Raw genomic sequence first — 19,383 nt, 5'->3', positions numbered from 1 at the left:
AGGCTGCCCAGGGAGGTTGTGGAGTCTCCTTCTGTGCAGACATTCCAACCCGCCTGGACACCTTCCTGTGTAACCTCATCTGGGTGTTCCTGCTCCATGGGGGGATTGCACTGGATGAGCTTTCCAGGGCCCTTCCAACCCCTGACATTCTGGGATTCTGTGAGGCGTCAGCGGGGCTGTGGCAGCTTTGGAAACCTGACTGCCCCTCTCCATCCCCCGCCATTCCAGCCTGGGGACCCTCGAGGCTGCCTCACAGCCCGGCCTTAGCCGCCACCATGGTGGGTTTGGGCATGTGCATCGCTACTGGAATATTAATAATCCACCTCAGTTTGTTGTGTTTTTTTTTTTTGTTTTGTTTTGTTTTGTTTTGTTTTTTTGTTGTTGTTGTTGTTTTTTGTTTTTGTTGTTGTTGTTGTTTTGGTTTGGTTTGGTTTTTTTTCCAAAGTCTTACTCGCTCATGTTGCCACCAGCTTGACAGCCAGGGAAGACACATTCACAACTCCAGAGCCTGGTGAGTCCGGCAGGGAGGCGCAGCAGCTCGGTGACCTGCTGTCCTGGCTGGGATGGACGTTTTGACACCCACCTCGGCAGCCATGGCCCCAGTCACTTTTCATACCTCACAGAGGGCTCCTTCTCTTACCTCCTCCTACTCACATGGCTGGTAAAGGTACTGCAGGATATTGCTGCTCTTGAAGACCATGAAGATTTCACTGTTGCGGAGGGAGAGTAGAGCAGTCACTTTTGAATGGGTCAGGAAGGTCAGCGTTTGACTGTTGCCATGGATAGAGCAGGGTCAGCCAGGTCCTGCTCTTAAGGCAGCAAAGACACTGACATGCTGGAGTGAGTTCAGAGAATGAAGCTGGTGAGGGGTCTGGAGAACAAGTCTGATGAGGAGCAGCTGAGGGAACTGGGGCTGTTCAGCCTGGAGAACAGGAGGCTGAGGGGAGACCTTATCGCTGTCTACAACTACCTGAAAGGAGGTTGTAGCATGGAGGGGGTTGGTCTCTTCTCCCAAGTAGCAAGTGACAGGACAAAAGGAAATGGCCTCAAGTTGCACCAGGGAAGGTTTAGATTGCATATGAGGGTAAAATTCTTCCTAGAAAGGGTTGTCAGGCATTGGAACAGGCTGCCCAGGGTAGTGGTGGAGTCACCATCCCTGGAGTCATTTAAAAGACGTGTAGATGAGGTTCTTAGGTTTAATGCCAGAGCTGCATCAGTGGTTGAACTTCAACTTGAGGGTCTCTTCCAACCAAAGTGATACTGTGATTCTATGGAGCAGCCATGTTGCTTTGATGTAGCAGAAAGTGTAACCCATGGATGGTCTTTAAGGAAAGACTGCAAAGCTTATATTTGATCATGCTATCTCCAGCCTCCTTATCTCCCCCGTCCCCCCAGCATTGCAAATAGCATGCTTTTCAACAGAGCAGCAAGACATTTGGTTTTCTGTAGCCTTCCCTTACACCCTTTCCTCTTTATTATCTAGCTACAACTTGTTCTCCACTATTCCATGTTTAGTAGAAACATACAGAAATGAATTTATACCATGAATGCTCGTTCATTTAAAAATTGCTAAAGATCCAGCTATAACCTGTAAGAGCAGGGAAACTTTGAATTTTAACCAACCTGCCTCACAAAGATAGCTTCTCAGTGCATAAGGATTTTCTTCCCATGTGGTCCATTACTATCATTGCACTACTGCAAGATCTCTGTTTCTTTGTCCCATACTCTTTCAGAAAGCAACAGGATGGCAGAACCATCACAATAGTTACATTCCAGAGGATACTGTCTCTGAAAATCAGCATGCTATGCTGTTCCCTAGATTTATTTCTATTCTATAGCTTCAGAAAAATGTTTGTACTGATTTGTGTTTCCTTCTTTGACTGGCTTCTGTGAAGGAAAGAGACTCTCTTGGAAGTAGCAATGGCATCCCTCAGTCTTGCTACCTGAACAGGGTTTGTAAGCAGTATGCAGCCAGTATTTTCTCCTTCCTCATCTGCTCCATGCAGATGACAAAACTCCAGTTATCAATTTCTCACAGCATGGATCCTGGATCTCAGAAGGAAGAATCTTTAAACAGAACCAAATACGTATCTAAACCAAATATCTATGTACAAAAAAAAAAAAAAAAAATAGTTCTGCCTGCCTAGGCCAGTAATTTCTAAATTTGTTTTCAGGTTTACCTTGTCATGCTTACTGACCAGGCTTTCTCTAAAATAATGCTTATTTCTTGTTCTTTCACAGGTAGTTTTCACCTCCATTTAACATAGTCCCAGTGACCAGGTGCTTAGGCCATGTTTAGTATCTCTCTTTTCTGCCATGAGATTAGGAGCTACAAAGCTGTCAGTATCACAGAGGTGTAAAAGTAAAATCTAGATATGCTCCCATCTGAAGATTTCTGAAATACGTGGAGAAGTATGCGCTTGGGGCAAGTGGCCAGCAGACCTCTCTTGGGCTGTGTGGAGGAGTTATGGAGACACATAAAAGGCAACTTCTCTTGTTTCTGCTGGGGTAAGGGAAAGCTGGTATTTAAAAAACACACCTCAGAGCTGTGCATGTCTCTTAGGATGAGAGGAAATAGCCTCATGTTGTACCAGGGGAGGTTAGATTGTGTATTAGGAAAAATTTCTTCCCAGAAAGGCTTGTCAGGCATTGGAACGGGCTGCCCAGGGAAGTGGTGGAGTCACCATTCCTGGAGGCGTTTAAAAGACACATGAATGAGGTTCTTAGGGCTTAGTGCCAGTGTTAGGTCAATGGTTGGACTTGATTATCTTGAGGGTCTCTTCCAACCAAAACGATTCTGTGATTCTATGATTTCTAAAGGAAGGACATCATTCAAAACATGCCCTTTGGAAGTATGAGCTGCCCTTCCAGAAGAGGAGTGGCCACCCAGGATCCACATCAGCAATGCACATGGCTTCCACTGCTGTGGACACCTGGCAGACACACCTGGGGAGCAGCGTGAGGACGTCACAGCCTAAAACACCCTTCTCCCAAACAAGCCTCTGTTTTCCTGAGCTGCAGCTCCTCTTCTTTGACCCAGTCTGCTGATATGACAGGCTCCAATTCCTGTCTTCCAGTTGGCTTCAGTGACTCCAGTCCCTTATACTCTTTTAGCTTCTTACATGGACTCCGCTGGAGTAACTGAGTATTTTACAGCCTTCAGTATATTCCTCAGAGAATACCTGCAAGGTCAGTACTGTTCTCCTTTCACAGCTGAAAAATTAGAGAAATTAGTTACTAGTTCACAGAGGCAATCTGTGCTTTTCAGTGGTTTCCCCGCTGCAAAGTACCTTTTGTGGCACAGTGTCCCACACCAGGACCTCTGGCATCACCACCAAATGAAGGCAGGTGGTGGCTAAGATATCTCTGGGAAGCATCTTTGCAAACCATCAGGTTTCTCTTTATTTATGCCAACTGTGGTGAGAGGAACAAATGGTCAAAGGCAGATGGAGGACACCTTCCGTCCAAACCCATGCATGACTCAGTCACCAGCTTCAGTGAAATTGTTCTTTTGAAGTGAGAACGGATGGTGAATTAGAGTGAGCTCAACTTTATAAGTTTGGTTAACCAACTAAGAAATTGACTTCCCTTCAGAACAGCTGCTTGCTAATGCAGTTTTAAAGTTTTTGTCAAAAAATGATTTGCACTTAATGGCTTGAGTCTTCTTGTGCTGAACTCAAATAGTAAGGCAACAACAACAGGTGCAGTACTGTATTAAATACATTAAAAAGAAAAAACAAAATGGATATTAGGTTATCATCTCTTAATAACATGCATTTGTAATTTAGGCGAGGTAACTTAAAGGCTTTATGCAGCACAATAGCTGCTCACAAGTGTTATGAAGAACCAGACACAGCACAATGCTTGTAGAAGAATTGTGCCAGAAGAGGTAAGGCACCCTATTAATAAAAGATGAGTTCAGTATTAGATGTGAATACATCTTCTGTAAAGTAAACCAATTAGAGCGAGCAAGAAGTACTATTCAGTCACACAGCACACCAACAGCTAGCACCCACTCAGCTGATAACGTAACTGCTGCAGACATGCATCTCACCCACGTTAGGATTTATTCTGAGAAATGGTATAGACCAAGGGCGTACAAAGGAGGTCTGATTAAGAACCAAAATTGCACAGAAGCCTGTAACCTAGAATTGTTTTTCGGGTTTCTGCCAAAATTCTTTCTATATTTAAACAGATGTATGCATGACTGGAGAGCTCTGGTGTTCCCTGGAAAATAACAGACCAATGCGATAATCATGACATCGTTAGCACGTTCACAAATCTCTTCTTACCAGTGGAGTCAGCAGCTGCAGGACAAGCCTCCAAAATTGATGTTTTTGGTAATGTTTTAAATACAGATGTCAGTTACTGCAGTAAATCAACTCCAACGTGTAGCTGTGCATTTGTAGAATATACACTTCTATATTATTGAAACCAATGTATTACTGCCTGAAGTTATAAATGCTTTAGAGATTCATATTTTTTTTCATAACCCTAGATATTCATGGATTTTTTTTTTGACACAGCTTTTGAAAATACAAGTACTTCTTGTAAAATGAAACTTTATTCTAAAATGTATCCAAAATTGCAAGACACAAGCACCATTAAACAGATAAATAGACATGTATTTATGTACAGAGAGCATCAAAACACAAAACAATTGTTAATATATTCTTATACCATTTTAATGAGTATCCATCAATAAAACTTTACAATTTAAAGAAGACTTTTCAGTTGCAAAACAGTTGTAAAATCATATGTATAAATTATGTTTACTACAATTCCAATAACAGAGGCAAAGTAAAATACAAAAATAATAATCAATACTGCAAATTCAAATACAAAACTCAAATAAATGCTGCACAGGTACATATGTACACTGGATGAATTCATGCAGCTAGGCAGTGCAACAAAGTAACTGCTTAGTTTAACTCATCACAAAATGGAACCACCATGTCGGCAAACAGAAGAAAATATATTTGTGTAATAAATCATAGTGCATTTTGAAGTTAGACTTTATAAAATGATTGTTGAGTGATATACATCTAAAATCCCCTATGTGATCTGAGAGTCCCCAACTCCTGCAAAATAAAATACAAATGAGAAAAGCTAAAAAACCCACTGTAGTAGAGAGTCTGATGTACTGGTACCATCTTGCTTTTTTTTTATTTTTTTTAATTTTTTTAATTATTTTTTTATTCTTGGTATCATACTTGTTTGCAAGCGTCCATGTCCACAGGGACACGCGTTACTCCTTGCTACCAAAAGTAAATCTTTCATGCTCCAATGCTATCCCCATAAACTGAATCGCACGTGATGCTTAGGCTGCACTGGTTTTATTAAAGAGACACAGCTGAGCCTTGAAAAAAAGAACTCTTGAATCCCTATGAAGTAAAGAGAGAGTAGAACAGAGGATAGAGATACCTCGATATTCCTGAAGCTCCTATCCCTAATTGCTTTAACTACATAAACACAGAATAACGTAAGAGGCTTTTATGGCTTGGATGAAATTTCTGCTAATTTTCCGGGCAAGCGTGAAGCCCACGTTTCTCCCCAGGGCTTGCCTTTCATAGTGCAGAAGGCTACAGACTGTTTTGGTTGGTGAAAGGAAGCCTCAGGTAACGATATAGAAAAATACTTCCGTGGTGAAAATATATTAAAAGAACAAAATCAAAACTCTTGAAAAGCTGTGATTTCTTGCGTAGCTGCGATACTAAAACATGGCTGTTCACCCTTCAGTTCTGCGTTGGTTGGCGTATCATGAACACATAGATAAAACTGAGGCTAGAACCCCCACTGAACATTACTGGTTAAGTGTCAAAATTAGATGAGACACAATTACATGTTCTAACACTTTTTTTCTTAAAATCTTAAGTGATAAGCACGCTCAGTGTTTTCACTAGGAAGTTACTGCTAAAATGCTACATTTCTTTGCTGAGAAGACATTAATTTACAGCAGCCTGTAAACTACTGAAGAGTTGCTCCCTGCATCCTTTGTGCTTCCAAAACCCCCTTTCAAGCCACCGCTAACTTTCAAGTTAATGGGAGTTTCAAGCAAGAAAGAGATGCAGAAAAACACCTGTATTGGGTAAACAATGTAGCAATTTATACAGCAGCATTTCTAAATTTTCAACATGCAAGCACGTGTAGAGAGAAGCTAAGAGACGGCATGCACTGCAGTGATATGTCATTGTGCTTATGTCTGGTGAGAATACTACAGCATTTTCACCCAGGAAAACATAAATGTTAGCCCCAGAAGACCCAAACAGCCTGTAATAGTGAAGCCATCAGCTACTATGTAGTAAAGGAACACCGCAAAAGAGGGAAGAAGTTTGTCTGCTCATAGCTTGTAGATATTGAAGCTGAAGAGAATTACAAAGGCACAATACAAGCCTATATTTCTTGTAAATTATATATATTCATATATTTTTGCTCATACCACTTCAAGATACTGAAAGGTAGAATAATAACTGAAGATACAAGTGTTAATTGAAGGAGAAGCACTAAATGATTGCTGGAGAAGATAACTGATTACTTGCTACATTTCTACCCTTCCGCGGTGGTGAACTTGTCCACCTCTCCTCTACCGGCTGACAATACCCATCAAGATACTCAAGAACATGGTGATCCACCCAGAAAACAGGGAGAGTGTCAGACAACAGACAGAACACCTTTATGCATTGCAAAAGCTGTCAGTAAGTGGCTGCCCACAGCAATCTTTCCCACTGGAACTGTTTTACCTCTGGCCCAGGATTCACTGATAACCCAGATGCAGCAATTGGAAATTCATACCCATTTTAATGCAGAGATGAGGCTAAGATAATTCATGAAGATAACATTTTGTTTAAGTTCAGCACTCAAAATACTGAATAGCAGAGCAGGGATTGTACTAGCCTATCATTAAAACCCAATTCTCAATTTTTATATTCATAGCTACACCAGATGCGTATCATGTTCAATACCCAATGACTCAGAACTTGGAAAATAAAGCAAATGTATCAATACCACTCCTGTTAAACTCACAAAAAATTAAACCTACTTTTGTGTGATGAAGTTATATGGCAACTTTGGAAGCAGCTGCTGTCTCAAGCCCAGCTGTGACAACGTGGACTCTTCATGAAGGTGAGAAGGTGCAAGTTACAACACTCATTTTTCTTTAAACTTCAACTGTTCCTTGCCTTGCAACAAGAATTGATACAACTGTTGTTGTGATTTTGTACGAGCAGGTAACAAAGAAAGATACCAAGTTGAACTAGAATACAGAAGGTGTACAGTGCAAGCCTGAGGGCTTTACTCATCCACAGTAACGCTGTGTGCAAAGATCTGGTCTATCCGAAATTGGACACTTTCCTCGCCTCCAAACCAGCGTGTAAAATACACATTTACTGGAAGTTTACAAAAAAACCCTCCATAAACTGCCACTACCTGTATTCTCAAAAATCTAAATTAGGAATTCCTAGATTTATTCCTTGAAGCTGTCAGGAAAGGAATTTTCAGCTATCCCTACAAAGTATGGACATTCATGTCTTAGTTACAACCTCATAGCTGAATTTAAAAGCATTACACGCTATTGCTGCTGTTAATTCATTGATGCAATCGTTTCTTTGCACGTTGCCTTCAATGAATAGATCTGTGCAAGCGAAGAGTGACAAAGCACACTTAACAAATAAAGGTGAGGGTTTCTAGTCAGGTGTAAACCCTCCAGAATCATTCAAATGAGATAACTGAAGTTACACTTGTTTATAAAAGATGGAAAAAATAGCAAACTGGGGCAGAAATCTCATGTTTGAGATTGAAGGATTCAGAAACTCATCTGGAAGCCACACAGATGCACATTCTCAGGAGCTGCACTATTCTTGCCCATACCAGGCTCAAATAAATATGCTTTTGTGTACAGGGACCTGAAGCATCTCTTCTGTCCCTCCTCTGACTTACAGAAGAGACCTAGGCTGGTAATTTTTCAGGCAGCTAAAGGCAGGGCAGGATGAATCAGGCCACAGCGTGGAGCAGAAAAAAGTCAGATGTGGTGCAATATTACCATTACAAAACCTGTGAGAGCCTTGTCCCAGGCTCCAACCCAGATACGCTTTGTTGTTAGTGACCCACACAACCCACGTCTTTGCAGCTCCCCAGTCCTGCAAGGAACTTTGAAAAAGGCAGAACAGTGAGGCTTGATTTTGTGACCTTGTTTCCCTCGTTTGCTCATTAGATGAGGTGGCTTCTCCAAACAACTACGCTGGCTGCCAGAGGCACTCGCTGAGGGGAGGCTCTCGACACACAAAGCACGGAGGGTTGTATTCTGGAGTAACAGAGCCAGCAGCACCCAGCCCTTCAGCACTTGAACGGCCGTGTGTTTCAAAAAGGATTCTGAAAGGAGAGAAGCCTTCAGGGGCAGGTCCGTTTTCTGACACCATCCAAGGGCTTCAAATAGAGATGTATTCGTAGCACAACTCCTTCCAAGGGCTGCAACTGAGATAGTTATGGTCCCTGAAGGACCCTAAACCATTGGGAAAGGCATGACTGTCAGGGAGTGTGTTGGATCTCTCATCAACAGAGGCCTTCTGAGACCATCCCAGAAGCTGCTTTTAGAAGTTACACCCAAGATGTGGAAAAGTTTTCAGTAAAGTGATTTCCCATCCTAACACAACGTGGACACACATCCATGTATTTATGATGCTGCAGGAATTTTGCACTGCCATGCTTTTGAACTTTTTCAGTGTGGTATGGATGGGCTCTCTGCTTTAGCCATTGATAATGAAGATGATGAACACACTGAGGAGAAATACAGCTGTTCTGAAATACACAAGTTTCGTGACATCCCCATTAATATCCGTATTAATGCTTAAGGTCAGAGGCAGTATCAAGTTTTGCATGTACTTTCTACAGTAATAATTATATAGACAAATTTAATTCTTGCTGGTTTGGAAAATTACTGAGGTTTTCTTCACTTAAAACATCTGGAGTTTGAACATTATATTATGATGTTCAAAGTCATTCTTTGTCTAAAATACACCTGCCTAATTGTTAAAATGTGACCTGCAAATACTTGGGATTATGAGTTTGGGATTGCCCTATTATTCTCTCTAAAGGGCTGAAGCAATCTGTAGAAACATTTTTATTGATCTTAGAAATAAAGGCAATTTATCTATAGAGTGGCTTGGAAGTGTGAGGAAGATTTACTGCAAGTACACAAAGTTTCATGTGAAAGGGTGAAGGTGCAGAGTCACTAACAAAGACTACCTTTATTCAAAAGATTAACCTAATCATTGAAACTATCAATCAAAACAAATAAACAAACGAGCAAATAAAACACAGAACTTTAAAAAATACAAGTAAGAATCCCCTTCAGCTTTCCCAGCTTTTTCAGTTCTCCCATCATTGTCTTTCAGTCTAGACAGGACTGGAATTTCTGCTGTCAGACACAAGCAAAGAACACTTACACATTTTCAGGTCTTTGTTGCATATCATAAAATACTAATAAAAAGATTCCAGAGTCCAAAAATTCAGATTATTTTTCTATCTTTCCCTCCTGTTCCCTGCACAGAGTCTGATCTCTCAGGCTTGCAGGCACAACGGGTTTGAATTCTCTCACATTTAGTATTCCTGTAAATGGCTTATATACCTCCCATTTTAAATAAATTCTGAAACCACTAAGCGTGCTTAACAAAGCTTTAACTATATGTGAACAGCAAGTTTTGACGACAGAGCAAGTACTGTTGTAGTATATAATACACATGGCTGTACAATCAAAAGCCACCTCTTGCTTCAAAACAGAATTTACAGTACTAAGCAATGGTGACAAGGTTTCTTACACAAAATGAACAGGAATTTACAGAATATGTGTGGATCACCGAGATTATAATGCCAGCAGTAGACTACACAGCGTATCTTGTGCAATGTGAACATAGTTGACAATAGTTTACCAATGCTTTAATTAATTCACACAAATATGCTAACGCACCAGCTATCAAATCTTTGTCTTCTCCCCACCAGAAACAAGTGTTTGCCAGATGCGCGTACAGCTATCCATAATAAAATTGATTTATTTTTGTGGTTTTAGGCAAACATGCACTAAATAGATGCACTGCAACATTTTTGCAAGGGGATACTTGCCACAAAAAAAAGCCCTCAAAACTGGTCTCTAAGCATATACAGCATTTTGAGTCACACTTCTCAAATAGCCACTAAAAGGCTAAACAAGTTCATTGTATGGATACTTTTTGTCCTGGGAAAAAAAAAATTTACTTCATTGTCAACCAACAGACAGCTCCAGCTTCCACTTTATTTATGCCACTCTTCCAAGTCTGTATTTCAGCCTTAGTTTAGGAACTTTTATTCTCTTCCTTAACCATTAATGTGAATGTAAATCAAACCCAAACTAGGAGTTAATCAGAAAAATGATAATAAACTTGGGAACAGCCTACACCTGCTTTGCAATATCATGTTTTTAAACGGCAATTCATCAAATGCCGCTTTTCTTTTCCGCTAAACTGTTCGGTGTGCTCTGTGCTCCTGTCAAGACTTCCACGTTTGCTGGAGGGGCACCTGCGCTTTGCTCACCTGTAACAGGTGGTGTGGCTCGTGGATACGACCATCCTTGGTCCACAACCTGCCCAGATCAAGACATCCCCACCTCCCCGCTGGGGATCACAGACTCCGCAGGATGCACCTCTCCATTAAAAAGAGAGCAGCTGGCAAATCCGAGATACCAGTTTTGCTGCTAACAAGCTTGTTGTCAGTAACATGCTTTTCAAACTCTCCTAGTAAATTATACCTTTAGTAAATTTCCACTTCAATTAAATATGCTTTATTTGGATTTTATTTTCGTCCAATCTGCACAGCAAATATAATCTTTTGTTTCAAGCCATCTGATGTCATTGTTAGAAACTACCTTGTCTAATGCGTGAGTCTGAGATGCTAACTTTCCTAATCTCGAACAGTACGAGCTCTCAGGATATTGCACTAACACTCCTTATTTGTTATGCTCAGCGTCTCTAATGAAATAACCTCTTTGTAGTAGGTCTCTAGGTGCTGATGTGAACAACTTTTTGTGTGTTTATTGGGCAAATTGTTGTTATTTTTGTGCAAAGACTTGGAATGGTACATTTAATGGGAAAATCCAAATGAGAGAGAAGGAAACATGAATATTAAATCACAGAAATAAAGACTACAAATATCTAGTTCATCCAGTTGATAACTTGGCTCCTCAAGGACCGGAGCAGTTGTTCCATAGCAATAAATCTTCATATCAAAAGCGATTACTGATGATTTCACTATATAGGGACAAACATAGGTTTGGTCATGATTATTCTTATAATTCCCTCCTAATCTGAGGAACTGTATATATCTCTGTAAAAGACCAAACTTCTAAAGTGTATGGTCTATTTCCTAGTACACCCAGGGTACTGAGAAAATGCATCCCCTTTCAAAATCCCCATGTTTTGTGCTGATTCTCTATGAAAACTGGTGCTAACCTTCCAGATATTTCTCTCAGCAAAATTAAGCTTCTTGTCTTGGCATTGTAAAATCTGAGGAGAGCCCCAGACCCAACTGTAAGAAGAATTGCGCAAGTTTTCAAGAGAACAGCGAGGTAGTGTACAAATACCTTGTTTCTGAGCGCACAGCTGCGCACAGCTGGTGGATAAATTATCTGGTCCTTAATTACCAGACCCTGTGAACAAGCCTCCTTGACCACTCACTCAGTTACTCCTCCGAGAGATACAACCACAGAACCCTGCACAGCTCAGGGGCACCCTAAATCATCCACGAGATACAGTGAAAAATACAGTGAATTAGGCTCTTACAAAGCCATACGTATCAGATGTGAGGCAACACACTTTTGGGGATGTGGAAGGAGCTTTCAACATATTGTCAGCTTGTATTATCCAGAGCAATTTGTAAATCTCGTTTTGATCTGATTTCCCCAAAACCACATCTTTCAGCAAATATTTATGATGCTGAATTCAAATAAATAAATTTAAAAAGGTAATTTGTTTTCTCAATTTCTTCTGTGCATTGCAATTAAATAGTGGCTAGAAAGTGACCATTTCAGATTATAACTGAAAATTGCATTTTTATTAAATGTGAAAACAGGTACCCAAGAAAACCTTTATACATTTTTATGGCAAGTTTTCCCATTACATGAGAGGCTTTCTTACACATTTTAAGCTTAAATGATGAACAGTGACCAAACAGAAGTTTGGACTAAAATTGCAAAGCTGTTTGCTATGTTGAGGGAAACTATGGCTGCACAATTGAAAACAACATGGAATGACAAGTTCACAAAAATAGCTCATGTAGTAGTGAACAATGACCTAGTAAGAAACAGAAGAAAGCCAAATCTGTTCCGCATATCAGTACTATTGGTATATAAACATGCTCCTGCATTCATAAAATGTTTAAAATAATGCCTGTTTAGGGAGGACTTAACTTGAACTTCCAGACTGTTCACACTGAAGCATGGTTTTAGCATATTAGCAGTCCTCCTCTCCTGAAGGATACTACTTGTATTCTTAAATCTGCCTAAATTAACTATGTGCAGGCTTCATTTCAAACAAATGTGAATGTGTTTGCAGGATCAGGATTTAAATGTTCTGAGCAGATCCATTTGTTTTCTCTAAAGCTGTTAATGTAATTTGTTTCCAAGATAACAGCACTGACAAATAATTTGCATGCATGCACTCAAAGCACTATTTTAGATAAGGACTTTTTTTTTTTTTTTTTTTTTCAGGTTGAAACATCATTTTGGTAATTTCAACAGACCCTTTGTATTTTGCTCTAATTACTCATTTTATACAGCTGCCAAATAATGTCACACCTCAGATAAATTATATATTTTACCCAGATCATGGTGAAATCCTACCAAAAATGACCTTAGGTGAGTGGCTTCATCAAATTTTGAACAGGACAACTGGCGTGAGCAGCAGCTTCTAGAACTGAACAAATAATGTCTGGAAAGTTGGGAAAGCTGCACACACTAAAATTTAAATCTAACTAATTTATCTCTGAGTGTGCTGAGTTTTTGTAGATGTTTTGTATCATTAAATCCTGAACTAAATCTCAAGTGTGATCAGTGTGAAGATAAATGAGCTGTCTCTGTTGAAAGAGTGTTTTTGCTTTTTATTTGGAAGATGTGCTTTGTCAGGATTCCCATCGTTAGGGCCCAACCAAACCCAAGCGTGTTTGGGACAGAAGCCATGGTTACATCATCACTCACAGCCAATTAAAGAAAAATACATTTACCTCTATTGCTTCCCTTCCCCCCACTCCTTTTTTTTTTTTTTTTTTAAATATCTTTAACCTCTATTTTACATTCTCCAAATGCAAATGCGTCAGGTCAAATCTTGAAGAATCCAGTCTGTATTTAGCAACCATAACAACAACAAAAAATCAGATATGACTATGAACAGGAGATAACACTTAAAAGCAATTAACTGATCTCAGAAATAGAAATCAGTGGAACATTTATCTGCCGAAAATTCATTTTGACTGGTAAAAGTAAAAAAAAGAATAAAATGTTCAACACTGATTATTTTAACAGCTGATCCCTCATTAAATTACTCATCTAATTCTGATTCATCTTTACATGCAGTATTTCATTTGCTATCCACAGAAGATGGGAAAATCTAAATGATTTTTAGCCGGTTCTAGAAATTGTCCTTGTGACGCATGACTTGCTATCCATAAAGAAGCAGGATTCAATTCACTTCCTCCTAATTTGAATTATTTAAAATTAATAGTTAGCCTACGTATTTCTTGTTGTGTATTCCAACTGCAAGGGAAAACAACAGCTGTATGTCTTGGGACATGGGGCATTTAATCTTCTATTAGGAAAATAATGCAACCCATGCATGCAAATACCCAGGTATTGTTTTAATGCACACGTCAGGCCCCATGCTTGTGATTCAAGCAGCTGCTTCCTTGCCCCCAAAACCTGCTCAGGACTTAGACACGGAGATAAATTCTGGCTAACATGGAGATTAGATGTAGGTATGAATACTCCTCTGCAAGGGTTTACGCAGCAGGTAGAATACTCGTTTGTTTCACTGTGAAATTCACAAGTGAACCCCAATTTCAGCTGATTTCTACAAGGCCAGAATATTTGCTGGAGTTCTTCCAGCATGAGAGATCCATCACTCCCTACTTCTGCTACTCTAAGAATTCATCACTTCTCGTTTTGAAAAAGCCTGTCTTGAATCTTGCCTGAAAGACGCATTTACAGAATCACGATCTATTTATTTCTATATTTAAGAGAGAAATCTAAAAACTCAGTGTGGAAAAACTATCCTGCACCACTTAAAATAAAAATCCTCCCAGAGCTGGACAAGTTCTGACATTATCAATAAAGCTGTTGCATAAGGATAGATATAAACAGCAGTTACATTATGCACTGATACTAGTGCTTCAGAAACATAAGCGGGAGCAAAAAGTCAGTGCTTGGAAATCGTCTTCTGGATGTGATGGAAATCCTGTGAGGATTTATCAGCAAAAGAAGAAACAAATGAACAAAGAAACAAAAAGCTCTATGCATATTAAAAACAAAACCAAACCAAACCAAAACACAACCCCAAAGGGATGCTTGTAACTCTAAAGTTGAGTGTTTGGCATGTAAGATTGTTTGCTAATGCTTCAGCTGCAGAACCTATGTATAGTTATTATCTCCTGATCTTACCAATGCATGTGTAAGTAACTTTAATCATGTATGTAAGCACAGAGATGACAGCATTCCCAACAGAAAGCAAGACAATTAGGTTTCTTTGTATCTGATTAAAATTCTAACAATAAGAGATGCGCTGAGTATTCAAGCAGATCTGCCAAATCTAAGATTTTGCAAGCGTGCGTATCATTTGTTTCACCAGTCTGTGGGGTGACGTAGGTGTGAGAAGTGCAGGACATACCGATTAACTTGGAGTGTCAGTGCACAGAATGAGGCCGTGAGAAGCAGGGCCTGATCCTGCTGCTTTTGAAGTCAGAAACATATTTACTCAGATTAATGCTGCAGGATCAGTGCAACCATGTCTAATGTGATGTACATGTTTGGGAAAAAAATGGAAAGGGGAAAAAAAGATATGCTGGTAGCAGAAAAATTTGATAGAAGGGAGTTTGAAAAAATTACAAAAGAAAAATTATGTGTCTGAAAGGTCTTGTATATTATTAGGATAACGTATTTTGCTACTGATACTCAGCATGTGTTGACAGTTCACTTAAGGGATTTCTTTGCACAGGTTTAATTTAGTGGTCAGACTTTCATCCTTAACAGGTGCCTATAAGCTAAAATCTTGCAGATAATCCCAAAATCAGAAAGGAAAAAGATATTATCAAGTCTCTGATTACTACTAAGCCCTGATCCTGTTTAACTCTGCCACAGTATGAAGCTTCGGTGGCAGCACGTACTCTTGTCTTGTAAGAGATCCCTCAGCAATGCCACCACATCCAGCTGCCACGTGGTCAGTGGCCACACTGGTGGCCTGCAGGACCCCAGCCTGGTGTGGGACAGCATAGGGGTTCTCCTGGAGACACACAACAGGCCCCAGATGTGCTCAAGGCTCTAAGATCTCACTCGAGGGCACAGTTACCTGGTGTGCGACTGGGCTTTGGCACTCGATGCATGGTCCAGACATCTCCATCTACCTTAGTCCAGCAGCAGTGGCATCACCTGACTGAAACAGGGCCGAGAAGAACCCTGAAGTCCTTCTTAGAAGGCTACCAAGGATAATACAGATGCCAAATGCAGGTTGCAAGGACACCTGGGCTCTGCAGTGCTTGTGGGAGAAGCCACTAGAACAGCGGTGTTAGTGACAACAGCCAAGGGTCTGAGGAAATTCGGTCCAATTTTGTGTTTTCATAACTTAGATCAATAGTAGGTGTTTCCAGCATCTTTTGAGACAGCAACAAAGTGTTTTCCAAAGATAAGCAAATGAATGTAACTTTCATCATCACTGGGAATAAAGTCCACAAAACTATATAATGACTATCTAGTTTATGTTTACAACTAATCAAAGCAGTTATTATTACAAAAAAGTAATGCTAACAAAATCTTTGATATTTTAACATAATTTTAAGCCTCCGAGAGTTTCACCTTTGAATAGCCCTACCAAGAGAGTAAAAAGTGTTACATCTTTTTTATTTTCATCTATTGTATATATCTCCATATATATACAATATATGTAAATAAAAATTAGGAGATTGCAGTATTATGTTCCTTACACATCCTGTTATGTGCAGCTACCACCACAGCGAGCCCATGACATCTGCTCCTTTATCATGAGTTCATGAAAAAGATCCCCTTGCAAGACTTCATGGACATACTACGTTATCTCAGAACTGCTCCTCCTATGTAAGTGGCTCCTCTATTTGCAAACTCCCAGGAGGGAACTTTCCTTTTTGTCTGTGGCACGAGTTCTTGTTCATCCACTTCGTGTCCACGTTGCTGATCATCAACCTTTTGACAACTACACAGCTGAAAACTTTCCTTTTCTTGGGGGAGATGGAAGTCGTTAGGAACTAAATGTACCATAATCTTGGTTTTAGAGCTTTGCCTAAGAGACATGGGACTGCTTCCAGAAGCACTTCTTTTAAGACCATATGCCTTTTCACCATTCTGCCCCCAGATTTCATGTCCAATAGGCTGACCTAATAAATGGCCCAGACTTTTGTTCCTCTTCTGTTTATGGGAAAACGTAAAGACCCCCCCAAGGCTAGTAGTCATAAAAAGTTTAATCCATCATTTTGGCTCAAAAAAAATTACTGTTTACTGCAAAGTTTTGGGTGTCACCCAAGTAGCAGGATGACCTGATATTCTGAATGGGCTTGAGAAATACTGTTTATAATTAGGACCATGGATTGTTACAATTCAGTTGACAATCTCTGAAAACGGGCAGCATAATAGCAAATTGTTAGAAAAGGTTTCGGTGACAAGGACTTCACTGTGTTTCCAGCAACTACCACCTCTACAGATGATCATGCTAAATAGAAAACTCATCCCTCAGGGCCAAAGAGGCCCTGACACTTTATTGCTAGGTTCTATAGCAATTGGAGCTCACTTACAGTAACCTTATAGTACTCTATATAAACTGAGAAGCTTGTATCAAAGTCAGGCTTCCATTTAAAATAGATATTGCAGATTTTAGGCTTCAATTAAAGAAGAAAAATAACCTTCAGTGCTTCTTTTTTTAAAGGCGAAGTACAAAAAAAATTACATCACCAAACTAGGTGAAAATTATTAAATTTCTCCAAAAAATTAAGATGAGCTTTCTTCTATTTCTTGAGACAGTACAGTTTGTGATTCACAGGGTAACTGGTATCAAACACAAGTTAATGAAAGCTCTTACAAGCAATTTTATTCCTATCTATAATGGCAGACATTTACAAAATCAGAAGAATTTATCATTTGAGTTCACCTTAAAAAATAACTTATAAAGCAGTGATATATGCAACATAAAACAGTTGAGGAGGGGAGAGGGAAAGCAAATTTTAACAATTAAAATGTAAACATAAAAAGAAGAAAAAGATGGAATAAAAGTCCCTACTTCTCATTTCTACTTAAGATGTCATGTGATAATATTTTACAATGTCCTGTGGGTCTATATATGTATGTGTGTATTTCTATATCACACACACATACACATACATTAACCCACACACGTACATACACAGATAATTGTTTGCAGTTTCATCTTGGCAGTTCTGTTACGCCACTCTTTACAGTTGCCTCAATCATGTTTGGGACCCACTGTCTTGACAAAACAGGGGAGAGAGTACAAAAAAAAATGGTGGGTCTGATTGTGTCTGAAATCCTTTTGTTAAACTTTGCACTGGGATGAACAATTTTCTTCTGCGGTAGCTCTCTGAAGAGGGCAAACTCACTGTGGTCTTCATGGCGAGACTTGTTAACAGATCACACACTCATTGTCATGCTAGGGGAGTACTGAAAAAAGAGGAATCCACATTTTAACAAACGTTTTTTCCCCACCCAGGTAACTAAAACCACTTCTGGACCACAGCAATGAGTTCAAATGTCAACATGCTCTTCGAACTTCCTCCTCAATTGGTACTGTAGCTTGTGCTCGGGCTGTAGTTCGATTTGTGGTATTGTAACTTCTGTTATGCTTCTGTCATTATGCAAAAATAGAGCTACTACTGATAAAGGCAGCTTCTTGGAAGACTGTTTTGGTGGCTCCTGGGTGGTGTGATGAACCAACACTCCACTGAAACTTTCTACATGTTTTCCTGGTCCGTGTTGGGTACTGGGGGGATTTAGCTAGGCAGGTGGTTAGTCTCAAGTAGACCAGCTGCATTCGTGGTTAGCAAACCACGTAAGTACTTTGGAGAGCTTTTTATTACTTTATGGGACAAATGGAGCAAATACATGTATAAATAGAATTAAACTAGGCTTTTGGTCTGTATCATGCTGCATTATTGATTTCAGGAGGCAAGCTGAATCAGGATCACTGGTCATTCTCCTTTATGTGAACCAAAAATTCAATCACCACATTACAATGCTATTGTAACACAAATTGAACTGTAGCCCTTATACAAGCTATAACTGCCCTCAAGTTAGCAGTACTTCATTATAAGAATCAATGGGACACCATCATGCTTAGAAGTAGTGCACAACTATACGCCTAATTTGTTTTTAAACTGAAAATTGTGGACTGCAGAAACACTTAATTTGGCCTAAAATCTAAGGAGAGAAAAATGCTCAAATGCAAGAAATATTAGCATGATGAAAACTGATATAGGAAACTGAAAGATGAACTTACCTTTGCGAAAACAGATATGCAATAAAACCCTGCCAAAGCCACAGTCTCAAGCTGGCCATTTCCAAGTGTCCAAGCATATTAGAAAAAGCATTTTGGATGGGTCTTCCCCGATGGACACTTGGGTGAAGTTTGTTTTGTCCTTGTCACGTCTCTGATGGTTTGCCTGCTTTAGGGTTCACTCCCATCACATCCTGCTGGGCCCTCCCACCGTGGGCCAGCAAAGCCAGTAAGATCACACTGATCTTTAGCCAAAGTAAGAGACAAGCTCAAATGCTTAAAGCAAAGCATCTGTTCAAGTGACTTCCTGTTGTCTAGAGACAAAGTACCTGGGTAATCACTCTGGACAAGAAAGATAATCTAAAGGTGTTTGTGATTTTTAATTTGTTCTTAGCCAAGCACTGTTGCGCACCCCCAACCAAAACTCCTGGTGAAGCGAACAGCAAATTTGCCTGAAAAGGACTTCAAAATAATGTGTACTCTTAAGCAGCCAAGTACTGGAATATGTATTAGGAAGCAAGACAGTTCCCGAGGACTACAATGTGGCTCGTGTTAGAGAGGAACTGATCACTGGACACAGACTAGAATCCACATGGCATGGTACGGCATGCCTTGTATTACAGGT

The 19,383-nt window shown here is 39.9% G+C and overlaps 1 protein-coding gene across 3 annotated transcripts in view; it reads right to left on the bottom strand.

Annotated features, from left to right (window-relative positions):
• Nucleotides 1-4,660: 4,660 nt before the first annotated feature.
• The window catches only part of SSBP2 (single stranded DNA binding protein 2), a 189,367-nt gene continuing 174,644 nt past the window's right edge, over nucleotides 4,661-19,383 (bottom strand). For all 3 annotated transcript variants that reach the window (XM_082075551.1, XM_082075552.1, XM_082075550.1), the window contains one exon: nucleotides 4,661-17,926. In XM_082075551.1, the coding sequence (XP_081931677.1) occupies nucleotides 17,897-17,926 (30 nt within the window). In that variant the 3' untranslated portion in view covers nucleotides 4,661-17,896. The remainder of the gene's footprint in view (nucleotides 17,927-19,383) is intronic.

The sequence above is a fragment of the Streptopelia decaocto genome (genome assembly GCF_964273445.1).
Source record: "Streptopelia decaocto genome assembly, chromosome: Z".
Lineage (NCBI taxonomy): Eukaryota > Metazoa > Chordata > Aves > Columbiformes > Columbidae > Streptopelia > Streptopelia decaocto.
The sequence above is the reverse complement of the archived record's forward strand: the minus strand, read 5'-3'. Positions and strand labels throughout refer to the sequence as shown.